The sequence below is a fragment of the Plectropomus leopardus genome, chromosome 16 (assembly GCF_008729295.1).
Source record: "Plectropomus leopardus isolate mb chromosome 16, YSFRI_Pleo_2.0, whole genome shotgun sequence".
NCBI lineage: Eukaryota > Metazoa > Chordata > Actinopteri > Perciformes > Serranidae > Plectropomus > Plectropomus leopardus.
The window spans coordinates 8304188-8317419 of record NC_056478.1 but is presented as its reverse complement, the minus strand read 5'-3'; the positions used below and the strand labels follow the sequence as shown (position 1 = coordinate 8317419).

The following is a 13232-nucleotide window of genomic DNA, read 5'->3' as shown; positions in this document are numbered from 1 at the left end:
TCATCTCCTGTCCTGTGCTATTGGTCTTCATGTTATATAACTGACGGTCTGCAATACTACTGCTTTGAGGCTTAACTCTTTCTTTCCCCTCTCTCTCTGTCATTCATGCAATAAACTCGAATGGTTTCACTGTCGCCCGCTCCTTTAAACCCTCATTGCATTTTTTCTCTCTCTGGCATCTGTGCGTTTTTTACTTTCCCCCCTCTCTCTCTTTCTCTTTTCCTCCCTCTCCATCTGGCTCTTGGGCTGGCTCATTGCTTGCTTCCTGCCATTTGATTGGGTGAGTTCCCTTGCTCTTTAACACGCTAATTTCCCACAGTGCACTGCTGCATTGCAGTGGTGCAAGGCAAGCTCAGCTGCACTGTCCCTTTCCACCACGAGATGCTTGACGGTTACAGAGAGTGTGTGAAATAGCAGTAGTGTTTAGTGCTTCTTTAGCAATTACCCCAGCTTCATTGTAGCTGCAGCGCTTCTGCCCTCATCATAATTTCTGCAGCAATCACACATTTCAAATGTACCAACAAGCACTGAAAACAAATTCTCGAAACTGTGCATGTTGTTTTAATGGTACAATACAGTTTTATTTGCCACATACACGGTCTCAAATACTGCTTTATATTAATCCTACTTAAATATTGTTAAAGTCGGACCAGTTCTTATTATGCCCTTATTGCAAATTAGCATAGTAGTCAGGAGCTGACCTGACAGATGTCTCCTGTTGCAGATATGTTACACACCATCTGCACTAATTGACAAACCATATGTCTTTTTTTTAAAACCTTGAAATTGCCCTTACTATATACTTTAGATGTTATTTAATTTCTTATTTTATAGCTCACATTCCAGTGCTACCCTCTTCTCTCTGTTGTCATGGAGACTTCTATTGGTTGTCATGGTAATCCTCAGTAGTAAGGAGGACTGCTCGCATTGAAGGATGCTAATATCTCCCTCCCTCTCCCCTCCTCCCCCTCCTTGCTCCTTCCTCCCTTCCCTCCCCTCTGTAGTATTTGATGGACTAGGGGATGTAATGAAGCCCACTTTGACCCCTCAGGGGGGAGATGTTGACACCTCCATGGCTAACATGGCAAGTAGTAAGTAGTCCTTTAGATGTCGTAGATGTTTATTTAAATACTCGAGGGAATACGCTTATTTACTTTCTCTGTGACAGTTAGATGAAAAGATTGACGTCATGCTCATGTCTGTCAAGACATAAACTATATCAAAGATGTGAATGTAGCCACCAACACATCACCCACTGGTTTGTGGAATACTGTTTTGAAGCCTCGAGTTCGGCTTTTTAACTCAAAAAAGAAAAAAAAAAACGGTCAACACAGTGTCGCTTTCTTAAATGCAGTTCATTAGCACATCATGAAAAATCATGAACTCTGAGCTTTCAGAAAATTTCCACTTACGAGGTTGTGAATACCACATCAGGAGAGTGTTCATATGGTCAGCTCTCGTAAACACGGTAAACACGTCCCTATTTTAATGCAGCACGTGCCATTTTGTTGCTAAACTTTAAGATATATATGAGCATATATAACGGTATAAATGAGGTTAAATAAGTGTATTTCCCACAATGCTGAACTCCTTAAATTCCTTAAAGTGTGGGGCTAGAGACAGGAGGTGATTAGCTCATCTTAGCGTAAAGACTGGAAGCAGGAGGAAATAGTTGCAGCACTGAACTCTCCAATAAAGTACAAATTGGAAGTTTTAATTTTTGTTTGTGTACATATTTCAAAAGAGAGGGTAAAACCTGTTGATTAGTGACCTTTAGAGGTGCTGGTAGCTGCTTCCAGTCTTTATTCAGAGCTAATCGCCTTCTGACTCCAGCTCCGTAATTCACCTTCTTTTATAACTTCATGTATGATGTGTGGTCATTATGACATCGGTAAATGAAAACAGTGTTTTTGCAGTACTGTTCTCTCTCTTTCTCTGTGTCTTTCTCTCAGACCTCACAATGGGATCCGCAGCGGCACCTCAGGTAGCTCCCCCCTGTTGGGGTGCTCCCATGGTAAATGTTGTCTGTGTCTTATAGCATGGAGTGGAGCCGCATGACAGCAACAGACAGGGCATAGCAGCAATCACAAGCATTGCCTTCATCTGGCTCTCCAGGTTCCCGGTCCAAACACAGACCCAGGAGAGGCGTGGCAGTGAAGAAACAAAACTTATAGTAACCTGTAGCAAACTATAGGTTACTGGTGGGTCTTATTTAAAGGGCGGTGCCATCTGTGTTCTTTTTTAGTGTTTTTTAAATGGAAACACAGCTGTTAACAAAAAACGGAGAGCAGTAATCCCCCTTCACCCTCAGCACGTGCGGTTCACTAACAAGATAAGATTTTATCTTGGAGGTGGAACATAAAATCTGTAAAATCATTAAATCTTAATTTAACCAGGTGAAGATGCATTGAGATTTGATATAACTCTGCATTTGTACTTTATAAACACATAAATAGATCCATAGTCAGTGTATTACTCACAGTTGATGCAGTTTGTGTGCTCCCAGTGTGGAGGAGCAGACAGGAGTACCTGGGTTCATAAACTAAGCAATTTAGTGTTCTGCGGTGGACACTAAAGGTCACTCAATAGCACAAAATAACTAATTGTCCAGAGGCAGTGGTAACAGTAAGTTAAATGACTGTTTTTATCAAAGGAGTCTGGTGGCTGTGGACTTTAGGCGTAGAAAATATTTTTAAGCCTAGTAAAAAAAAAGGGACCATGGAAAAAAAAACAACTGACACTACTGAAAGATACCATATGATATAAAAGCAAACAAAATAATGGAGCCGCCCTTTAAGTAACACAGCTCATAGAGCCTCGAATGGCACAGATACACTGGTTATAAATGTTAACAAAATTGTCCAGATCAAACTCCAAACATTAAGCAGATTTTAACATGCAGTCTGTCTTTAAATCATTGTTATATCTCTGGAATATCAGCTGGAGAGTGATGAAGTGGCGAATGATAGTGCCAAATTAAGAAGCTGTTGCTTGGAAACAGCTTCTTCTTCACTTAAGTTTTCTTTTTTGGTCTGTTAGAGTCCAGGCGAGCCACCTGGTTTTCCCGTCATGGCTAAACTCACCCGTTCATTGACACATTTGCTTCTTGTGGCTATTTCGGTTGTCTTTTTGGCAACAACAGAAATGACACTCATCTGAAGGCTACCTGCAAAGAGCTTCCTCTGCTCTCTAAATCCTTGCGCATGTGTAATTACTATTAACTATTAGGTTAATTTAGGGCTCTTGTCATGTCGTTTTTTTGTTGTGTGCCTTTTTTTGTCCAGATTTGCCGTGTCTGTCTGTCCATCTTTACTGTCACTCATGTGTTGCTAGAAATCTTTTAACGCATTGTGTATTTTTTTTACATTTGTCTGACGTTTGTGCATTGTTTTGCAGTGTGTTTGTGTCTGTCTTATATGTAGTGTAGTAACATCCCACCTCCTCCTCTCCCTCCCCTCCACACCTGTAGACCGTACCCATGGGTGTTCCTCCTTTTATGGGGACTCACCCCAGCTTCAGCATGGTAAGACCATCAGGCCAGTATGGTCTGGTAATGTCGCCCGATTCGGTCTGGACATTACAGGACATTATTGGACAATTACCCCCTTTAGGTGGCCCTCACACCCGTCAGATGGTCGACATTGTGTCTTACTCTCTCTCTTTTTTCTTGCGTCTGTCTCTGTGTAAGCCCGGGGCACCGGGAGCTCCCATGATGCCCATGGTGAGGCCAGGCTTCCCTGCCACCGGAGCGACCCCTGGAGCACCGGTAACACTCTTACATGGATTATACACGCTCATAAATATGAAGGTTACAGCTGCTCTGACAAAAGGAGTTTAAGTGTTAAAAGTAGATGTGTCTGCAGATGTCTCCTGGAGCAGCCCAGAGCCCCAGAAAGCCTCCACCACCGAGGAACGCTCTGGATGACCTCAACATTAAGGACTTTATGTAGACTGACTGGCCTGAAAACCCCCAAGGTATGAAGAAAGCTGCAACTGAAAGAGTTGAGATGTGTTATTTTCGCTTGGCATGTCAAAGCAAACCTTAGGAAGCAGAATCCTTTTCTGCACCTGACAACATTAGCTACACGTGAGCCATGTTTAACCCTTCAGATGCTCCCAGCAGATAGTGTCATGCTTTTATAAAAAAAAGTAAAAGCTGAATGCTTACCTTGTGCAACCTAGGAGAAAATGTTGAAACAAAATCAGAAAAATGTTGCAACATAGGAGAAAATGTAGCAACATGTGAGAAAATGTTATAGCAACATAGGAGAAAATTTAGCAACATAGAGGAAACCGTTTTTTTCTCTTAAATTAATAACAGTTTCAGAGTTATATGTTGTTTTCAGAGCAAAACAAATGTGGTGTCTGCGAGAGTTAATTAGTTTCTCTTAGAAACTGAGGGATGCAACTGCTGTTAAATTCACATTTGTCACATTTTTATTCTTTTTTGGGTTATTCATAAGAAATTATTCCATGTGATTGATTTCCTGCGGCCTCTACATGAACTTATAAATGGCTGAACAGGCCACATATGTAGAACTGGGGATGTGTAGCATTCCTGTTGCACCAGACAACATTAGCTTCATTGGAGCCATGTTAAACCCTGCAGTCTTGGCTAACTAACACAGTTAATGCACCCTGAATGTGAGAATCCAAGAAAACTGTCTAAATACCAGATACTTTTACCTCTTAGGCCTTTGTAAAGACTCAGACAGGAAACAACCTGAAAAAAGAAAATGTCACTGATGGAATAACCTGTCACAAGAGATAACATGTATATATCATCATTACACCTCATAATAAAATGTGCTTTGGTTGATCAGATTGAAATCTGACAGTGCTTGACCACATGAAAGTACAGGTGTAAATGCTCCCAAAAGTCACTGAGGATGAAATGTTATCCTATAGGCTCAAACCACCTTCAGAGGTGGTCAGGGTGGCTCTGTGGCAACATTGAACACAAGTGTAAATGCAATTCCTTTTTCATTTCACATTCTGCAACTATGTGGGTGGAAATATGTAATCATGCGTAACAGCTCCAAACCATCAAGGCAGCAGTGGCTCTCCCTCACCTGACACTGAAGCTCCGGAGGGCATAGTGGTCTCTCCCTCATCCGATGTCAGCACTGCTGCAGTGTCTGTAATGTTTTCTTTTCCTGTCTTTTAATGTCTTAACAATCAGTTAGACCTGTTTCATCCTCACTGACCTCGCTGTTGCGCTCTAAATCTTCCTTACCGTTTATCATTTGAAGTTTGGGAAAAGTCATAGAATTTTAATGTGTATAATGAAATTGTTAGAGTGAACTTCAGTGGATAAACTTCCATGAGCTGAATGGCATATTCATTTTCTGTAGTTTTCGACTCAACGTTTTGTTTACCGGGTTTCCAGGGTCATGAAAAACCTGAAAAAGTCATGGATTTTCACAAACACCTGTCCAGGCCTGAAAAAAATGATGAAATAAGTAGAAAACCACTGAAAGTTTTTTTCATTTTGTTGTGCGTGATGAAGTTGTTACCCTAATTCTTCTTTGGATAATGTCCATGTAACAAAACAGCAATTTTATTTTCTGTAGCTTTCGATGTAGCGTTGCTGCTTGTAACATTTAATTTACGGTCACGTACGTTTTTCCAGTTTTTGCTGGCATCGAAATTATGTTTGAAAAGAGCTTGAATCGGATATATTTGAAAACCACTGGGCGCAAAAAAAACCTTTGAGTCCTTGCAAAATAATGGAAAAGTTTGATAATTTCCTGAATCTCCTTCATCTTATTGGATGATATATAGTTAGACTTCACTTATCTCTACTGAGAGCACTTGTTATAATGAAATCACGTCTCTCCCCTCTCTGCAGGTTCGTCATTGTGTCTGGAGCTCTGTGGATGTGGATGTCTGCACTCCCCCCACTGCCTTCCCCTCAGTCACACCCAAACCCCTTCAGCCAACCAGCCATTACATCTGCGTTCTCTGCCCTCTGACCTCCGCGACCCCTAAAATTAAACCTGCCCTCCTTATCTAATGTTGTAGCACAACTGTGAATGTGAACCCTAGATACAGAAACTCCGTTTATGTGTGTGTGGGTGTGCGTGTAATTCAGTGTTAACCTTTACTTAATATACTACGGAAAAACGAACAAAAAAATAAATTAATGTGTATTTAGATTCATTCTGGATTTCCGCGTATCAGCTGACTTGGAATGGTGGATAAATGTTGGTTTCTTTGCGCATCTCCCAGACGAGGACCGTGTTGTTAAATGTGGACTGTGTTCGGTGTGTGTAACTTCACTGGCCAACCCCCGACTCCCTCTCCTCTCCCGCGCTGTCGTCCAAAAACTAATACTGAGCTATGTTTATGTCATTAAAAACTTGGTTGTACCTATATCTGCTTGGCCATCCATCCTCCCACTTGTTCAAGTTTTTGAAAATGTACCTGAAAATAACTTGCAATCTGGACTTATCATCAAACACACCAAGCTGTGTTCAGTTTTTTCTTTTTTTTTTTATTTTTGGATTGTGTGAAACATGCAAAAATTTGTGAACTGTGTTCAAATTGACATATGCATTTTAGACTGTTTTAAATAATAGACATATTTTCTTTAATCTTTATTTTGAGAGAAAAATGTATCATATATTTTTAGTTAAATTATATGGTTGAAAATAAGGCAAGTAGACTCAAAAAAAAAATCCCCGCCTTCTTTGTACATACCTCTCAATCAGTAATCAGAGGCAGTATTGAATGGAAACTTTGCCCTGAGTGTTTACTGTTGCGCCCCCAGCTGGTGTGGAGTGGCACTGCATCGTAGCATGCGACACAGGTCAATCTGGGATACATAAAACTCTCAGAGCGCTCCTTTCCTTGTCTTGGTCTCCACACAAGATGTTAAAGCGGAAATCAAGAGGACAAGGTTTGTGTATGTGATTGGGATGTGGCCTCGGTCCTCTTTGCAGCAGCGGTTGGTTCGTTTGTTGCCGCTGAAAGTCTCGAGGATTCTCACTGTAAAGCACTCAAGTATACGCTGGATGTTCTGTGTGTTGTTTATTTCCAAAAGTGACCGTATCTTAATCCATTGTGGCAAGTGTTGAGAGAAAAATAAAGATGACTACGACTCATTAAAAAAAAAGAAGAATGTGGATAAATAATGTTTGCTAAGTATTCAAAATGAAGGCTGTGTTGTTTTTCTTTTGGGTTATTATGGATGGCATCGTTCTTTCTCCCTCACCCCCACCTGCATGTGAGTCCAAATGAGATGCAATAAAAGACAAATACACTGATCCAAACGACCCTTACGGCTCGTCACTTAACTCTGTTGTGCTTTTGTCGGCTTGTTTGAAAGCTCAGCATTTTTATTTGTTGTCGGCATGAATTTGTTTTACAAAAAAGTGATTGTGGCATGAACATTTCTGCTCAGTAACAGACAAAATAACATCAGGAAAATACATGTATATGCTGTGTAGACCTAATATTGTGAAATGACGACCAACAGGTTTTACTTATGCATGTGTCTATACAAAAGTAAACAAAGCAAAGTGTTTACATTGTGAAACATGGAAAGTTTCGCAACATAGGAGAAAATGTTGTCTTTTACAGTTTCAGAGTTATATAAGTTAGGTGTTTTAGAGACAAACAAAGGTGGTATTTAGATAATGGATTTCTCCTACAAACTGAAGAATTTAACCACGATCAAATACAAATAATTGTCTATTTTTTAGCCTTTTTTTTCCCAATCATTCTCAAGGATCTACTGCATGGGGATTTCCCTTCTGTCACTAAATAAACTGACAAATGGCCGAACAGGCCACAGATCCAGAATTAGTGACGTGCTTAAGTCCTAGATTATAGATTTGCCTGATTAACTGTGACTGAAGAGGTGAGCTGCTCTCAGATCAGTACTTGGCCAGTATGGTTGAAGTGAAAGATTCTTTGTGCCACTATCTTGGCATGAAAAGCAAACATGTGTCTTTAAAAAGCAACTGCTCTGCATGCCTAAAAAGCTGCTTGAAACACAGCAATGACTGGCTAGATCACAGCGGTTTTGTTGTTTGTTGGTCTTGAACAGTGGCCTGCAGCTTGGCAGGTGTCTCGCCTGCATGGAGGTAACATACCATCCAACATCTTTTCCACCTCCTGATGAGAAAGTCAGCTAATGCACTGCGTCACTTGAGAAACATTGACATGACATGTATGAAACATGTAAATGTAACATATTGATGGTCTGCAGAAACGTACAATGTCCATAGTCTCTTCTGGCAGTTGAGCTGTTTCTCATGATTTGCACTTGATATTTTGTTTAGGTGCAGCGTTGCAGATAATTGAACCAATGCATTATTTATGGGTATTCTGTATGTCCAGCAGGGACATACATGAGGGGGTGCAAAGAAATATATATTTTCTATCTCTTTAGGAGTCCTTGGCTGGATTGTTTTGGGCAGATTTTAATCCTTGTTTGACAACACCGCAGTCTGCTCTCAGAGGTCGGCTTCTTTGTACAAAGCGTCTAAGTCCTACTTTTTACTACAAAAAAAAAAAAAAACAACAACTCATAAGTCAAAGTTTAAGACAATTCTTAAGACTTAAAAAATCACAAACACAGGCCCAGATGTTTGAGTCTCTTTGATCCATTGCTTTGCGGTCAAACCTCCTTACAGAGACTTGGATCTCCGTGGATCCAGTGGCAGATCTGGGCGTATTTGGGCGGAGTTATCCTCACTGCAACATTAAAGTCCTTCTGCTCGCCTCCCTCCACCTCTACCCACCGATGGCCTGAATACACCCCAATCACCTTCCGCTGCCACTTCCCTCCCCTGCCTTCTCCTCCTGCCTCCTGTCTCAGCCGAACATAAACGCCTGCACCTGTGGCGCCCAGCTGCGCGTCACAGTGCTGGTACATCAAATCGTCAGACTCCTTTGCCACCGAACAAAACCGGTAGACCACTTTTTCATCTCCACGCCCGTCCAGCAGACTTTTGTCTGCATCGTAGCCTGAGAAGTGGATCCGTGCTGGAAAGGTGGCAGAGGGCGCCACTCCCAGCTCCATGTGCTTTTGTTTTAGGGGTCGCTTGAGCTCCAGGAGGGCGTAATCGTAGTCGGGGGACAGTGATTTGGTGGAGCTCTTGGTTTGGATCCATCCTTGAGGGATTTTGGTTTGTTTGACTCGTGTCCAACGGAAGACGGGCTGCTTTCCAGGTTCACTGCGTCGAATACGACTTCTTTGTTTCCCCCCTCTCTCTGACTCACCCATACTCCCGTGATCACCCTCTCTTCTTCCCCTGCGCCTCCTGCCTTTGCCTCCCTTTCTACCACTCACCACATCTCCATCTATACTATTCTGCTCCTCATCTTCCTCCATCACCTGCACCTCCACCTCCTCTCTCCTCCCACCCCTCCGCCGCCCTCCTCTCCTCCTACCCCCTCGTCGCTTTTTGGTCTTCAGCTGCAGCACCCCGACTCTCAGCCTCCTGGCGTTCTCCAGGTAGTCCTTCCCGTCATGGATGCAGTGTGCCGCTGTCAGCACGTGCTTCTGGGATATCAGGACGCCGGAGCAGCCTGTGGAGAGACGGACGGCGGTGGAGAAAGGGTAGTTGGTGATGAAGTGCGAGTCAGAGATCACAAAGCGTCCATCAGGTCCATAAACCTGTCGTTTCCTGCGAGTGTGAGCCCGTGTGCGGGCCGGTGTTCCTGCAGACGTCTTGTTGAAACCCCGCAAAGTGATATCTGTGTGCGTGCGGGTGCCATTGTCATACATAGTCTCATATCCCAGAATCCTCTCTTGCTCAGTCTGGTCCAGAGGGGGCAGGCTGCTTTGACACTCTATTCCACAGAGTGTCCCTCCTCTCTCCTCTCCCTCCTGCCCCCTGAACAAAGCTGTGTTTAGAGGCTCTGTGTGTGTTTCCAGCAGCAGTGGGACGCTCTGTCTGGTCCACCTGTGCGCCTTGCTGATCCCATCTTTACCCAAAACTCCAGAAAGCGTCAGAGCTGCTGCACAGAGCAGCGCGCACAGGAAGCGATTGGATCCCATCTCACTGAAAAGGAAGAGACACAGTGTTAGGGAGTGATAAACTACATATAGTTGAATGAGTAGTTTAACTACATTTTGCAGTAGCTTGGTGATTCACACTGTTCCTTTTTTATCCATTTTACCTGTGTAACAGGTGCAATACTTCCACCTGGATTCTAGATGACATTCCTTGCACATTCACATGAATAACAGGATCTTTTTTATTTGTTTTCATCACCTGTAAACATGTGGGCACTTTTTGCAATAATTACAACTAAACATAATAAGTCATAAGTTAAACTAGCACAGGGCTTTTTTTTTTGCAATACATTTTGTTGTAATTTAATGGTATAATTTTATTTTATTCTATTTTATTTCTTTTCTTTTTTTATTTTACAAAGTAGTTTGTAAACTAAACTAAACTAAGCTCCTTTTTCTTAATAGCTTTAGTTTAGCTGACTAAATTTCTCCCTGGTGTAGCTCCCTTGTGTGCAGTAATTGGTAGCTCAAAGTGACTTCCCCAACCCTGCATGTTACCTCAGTGGCATTGATGTTGCTTTTATATATTTTAAATATTGTGTGGCCAGCAGGAGGCGGAAAAGCTCTATTTCTAAACAATAAACCACTAAGCAGCAAAATGCGACTGTGATATTTTACTTTTGCATGAGATGTCTGCAAACTGAAACATTCATATATAGTTTAAAATACAAGCATTGCTATCTTCATTACATGCAACATCAATTTAATGATACAAAGAAAATTTTTGGCGAAAATATTGACTTTTTTTATTTGTATAAGTCTAATAGTTTTATATGAGCTTATTTTAAAGAGTCATATATCATAGAACAAAATTCCCCCTGGCTGGATAAACAAAAATAGAAGAATATTAGTCTAAAACCCAAGATAATTAAGAAACAGCACTGGTAATAATAAAAACTTAAAAGAATAATAAGATGCAGATGTGGAAAAACCTTTGCAAGCAGTATTAAGAGGAAACATGGTGATTCTATTTTGAACAGATTGTCACGAAATACCTTAAACTTTCCTACCTGCGGACATAAAAAAGCAACACCCCCAAAAGTTCCTGTAAAATTTCTCCTTTCTCATCAATAAAAAAGCCTCTCCATCCAAACGGCTTCCAGCAGACTGGCTCCCATCATTTACTTAAAAAAAACTGGAGCGCGAGGAGAGGCTGCGTGCAAGATCCTCAAAACTCTACATCCCACTCTGCTGCAGAAAAAAGCGACGAGCAAACAGACAGACAGACAGATGGACAGACAGTCAGACAGACAGTCAGACGGGGGAGTCAGCCGGGAGGGGGCCAGCATGAATGAAGGTTTTGATCATGTGATGACATTTTGGGTCAAAAGTGGAACCATGTGCTGGGAATTTGGGGTATTTTTTTCTCGAATTCTGCAAATATTTTTAATACATCTTGAATACGCTGCAGAACAGTGACGCTTTCTGTGGAAGAAAATTAAATTAGATGTTGAAGTTATTTACAGACATCCACAGACAAAATGCTACCTTTGAGCGCGTGTTTAACCGGTGCGTTTGTGGTCAAAAATGTAAGTTTAGATTTATGTCAGCTGACGTTTGAAGTGTTTCCAGATACACACAACGCTGCATATCTCGGGGAACCTGTGTTTTAACCACCGTTGGTTTATTTTGACAAGTGTCCCTCCGCTCGGTGCAAAAGAGTTCATTCAGAGCAGGAACTCCTCCTTCTTCTTTGATTAGATGTTTAACACACGCAAACACACACACACACACACACACACACACACAACACACACACACAACACACAATTAATCAAAGGCTCAGTTATTACTAGGGATGCACTCAAGTGGATTTTTTTGCCGAAATCTGATATGTCAATATAAAAAGAACTAATTTGGCCGATATTGATAGGCTTTATCTATTTATTTCCTCCACCTAATTTTAGTGATCAGAAGTCTCTTCTGTAGGGGAATTAACATGGCCCACCAGCAGATGGAGACATAAAATATGATGCTTTGAAGTGTATGTAATATTTATTAATTGTGAAAAATAAGGAAAAATACTTCAATTTAGGTTTGATGTTTTGCACGTTCACTTTGCCGACAAAAAAAGTTAACCCTCTAAACATCTGGATCTACAGCAGTTTTCTTTTGCTGCGTTCAAATGCCCTTTTACAAGCATTGAAACCTCTAAAACTTAAGAAAAACGATTTGATTTCTGAGCAATCTGGCAAGAAATTGCAATACAATTTGAAAAAATATATTAAGATGTTTAAACGTTATATTCTAAATATGTGACTTTAACGTCTGCCAAAGTCATTCTCTGTAAGGAAATTGGCTCATTTCGTGACGTCGATTTGTTTTTCATTATTATGACATCACATGAATGTAACGTTATCACAAGATCTTCCCTTTTGTCACTTTGCGTTTAAAACACTCAAATTGGCAAAAGTCACAAAAAGTAGTTTATCAGCGGCTGTTTTCACGGTAAAGAACAGGATCGAACGAGGCATCAGAAGTTCGAGAACGCCTTCGAACGTTCGGACCATTCGAATCCGAACCGACCGGAGCTCGTTGATTGTATCCTTCTTTTTTAATGTCAGCAGTCACTCACCGCGTGTAGTCTGTTCACTGCAGGTGCCAGCTAGGGGTGCAATGACCGGCATTGACCGCTTGGGGCAGCAACGCGCCAAGTCTGCAATCAATCACCCAACAGAAGAAGAATTTCTGCAGGACCTCCTATCAGTTTTAAATTTTTGCGGCAAAAGTAAACAAGCGAAAATTTCAAAAAAAGACGACGACAGGAGTGGAAAGGAACGCATGCCGCAAAAAAAGAATTAAGATAAAAGCGCAAAACGAGGATAAATGCGCCGGATCGACGGATGTTTTGTTTCGTGAAGGACCGAGGACGTTTGCGCGGTTTATTATTTATGACTGCTGAGGCCTCCTTCCAGCCAGGTGACGGCAGGTAGGACAACATCCATTTATTTGGGGTTTTTAAGATTGATCTCTCTGTACCTCAGGAGGCTGTTTGTTTCTGTCTTAAAATGTTTGATTTTGATGATAAGCTGCTTGTTTGCATTTCTCGCTACACATTTTTTTCCCTCTATTTTGGGGGGCTGCATGTCGATTTCGATAATATTGACAAACACTGAGTGTTTACGTGTGCATGTGTGTGTGAGCATTTGTTATTATAGCACTGTATTGACACAAAACTGTACATGTTTTGATAGTATACAGA

General features: G+C 41.5%; 2 protein-coding genes across 3 annotated transcripts in view; one reads left to right on the top strand and one right to left on the bottom strand.

The window, feature by feature from the left end:
- LOC121955757 (clathrin coat assembly protein AP180-like) overlaps positions 1-6136 on the top strand; it is a 30828-nt gene extending 24692 nt beyond the window's left edge. Inside the window, exons 22-27 of one of the 2 annotated variants that reach the window (XM_042503831.1) lie at positions 1005-1091; positions 1953-2014; positions 3470-3523; positions 3689-3766; positions 3864-3975; positions 5852-6136. In XM_042503831.1, coding sequence (XP_042359765.1) covers positions 1005-1091; positions 1953-2014; positions 3470-3523; positions 3689-3766; positions 3864-3950 — 368 coding nt within the window. In that variant the 3' untranslated portion in view covers positions 3951-3975; positions 5852-6136. The remainder of the gene's footprint in view (positions 1-1004; positions 1092-1952; positions 2015-3469; positions 3524-3688; positions 3767-3863; positions 3976-5851) is intronic. The other variant, XM_042503833.1, reaches the window with a different exon arrangement.
- An 87-nt stretch (positions 6137-6223) lies between these two features.
- Positions 6224-11235, bottom strand: LOC121955759 (serine protease 23-like). Its single transcript, XM_042503835.1, has 2 exons — positions 11041-11235; positions 6224-10016 (listed from the first exon to the last, which is right to left on the bottom strand). The coding sequence occupies exon 2, from the start codon at positions 10010-10012 to the stop codon at positions 8627-8629; it is 1386 nt and encodes a 461-aa protein (XP_042359769.1). The 5' UTR covers positions 10013-10016; positions 11041-11235; the 3' UTR covers positions 6224-8626.
- Positions 11236-13232: the final 1997 nt, after the last annotated feature.

What these genes read in the sequence shown, in the direction of transcription:
- LOC121955759 (XM_042503835.1), bottom strand. Translation starts at nt 10,012, where the DNA reads ATGGGATCCAATCGCTTCCTGTGCGCGCTGCTCTGTGCAGCAGCTCTG.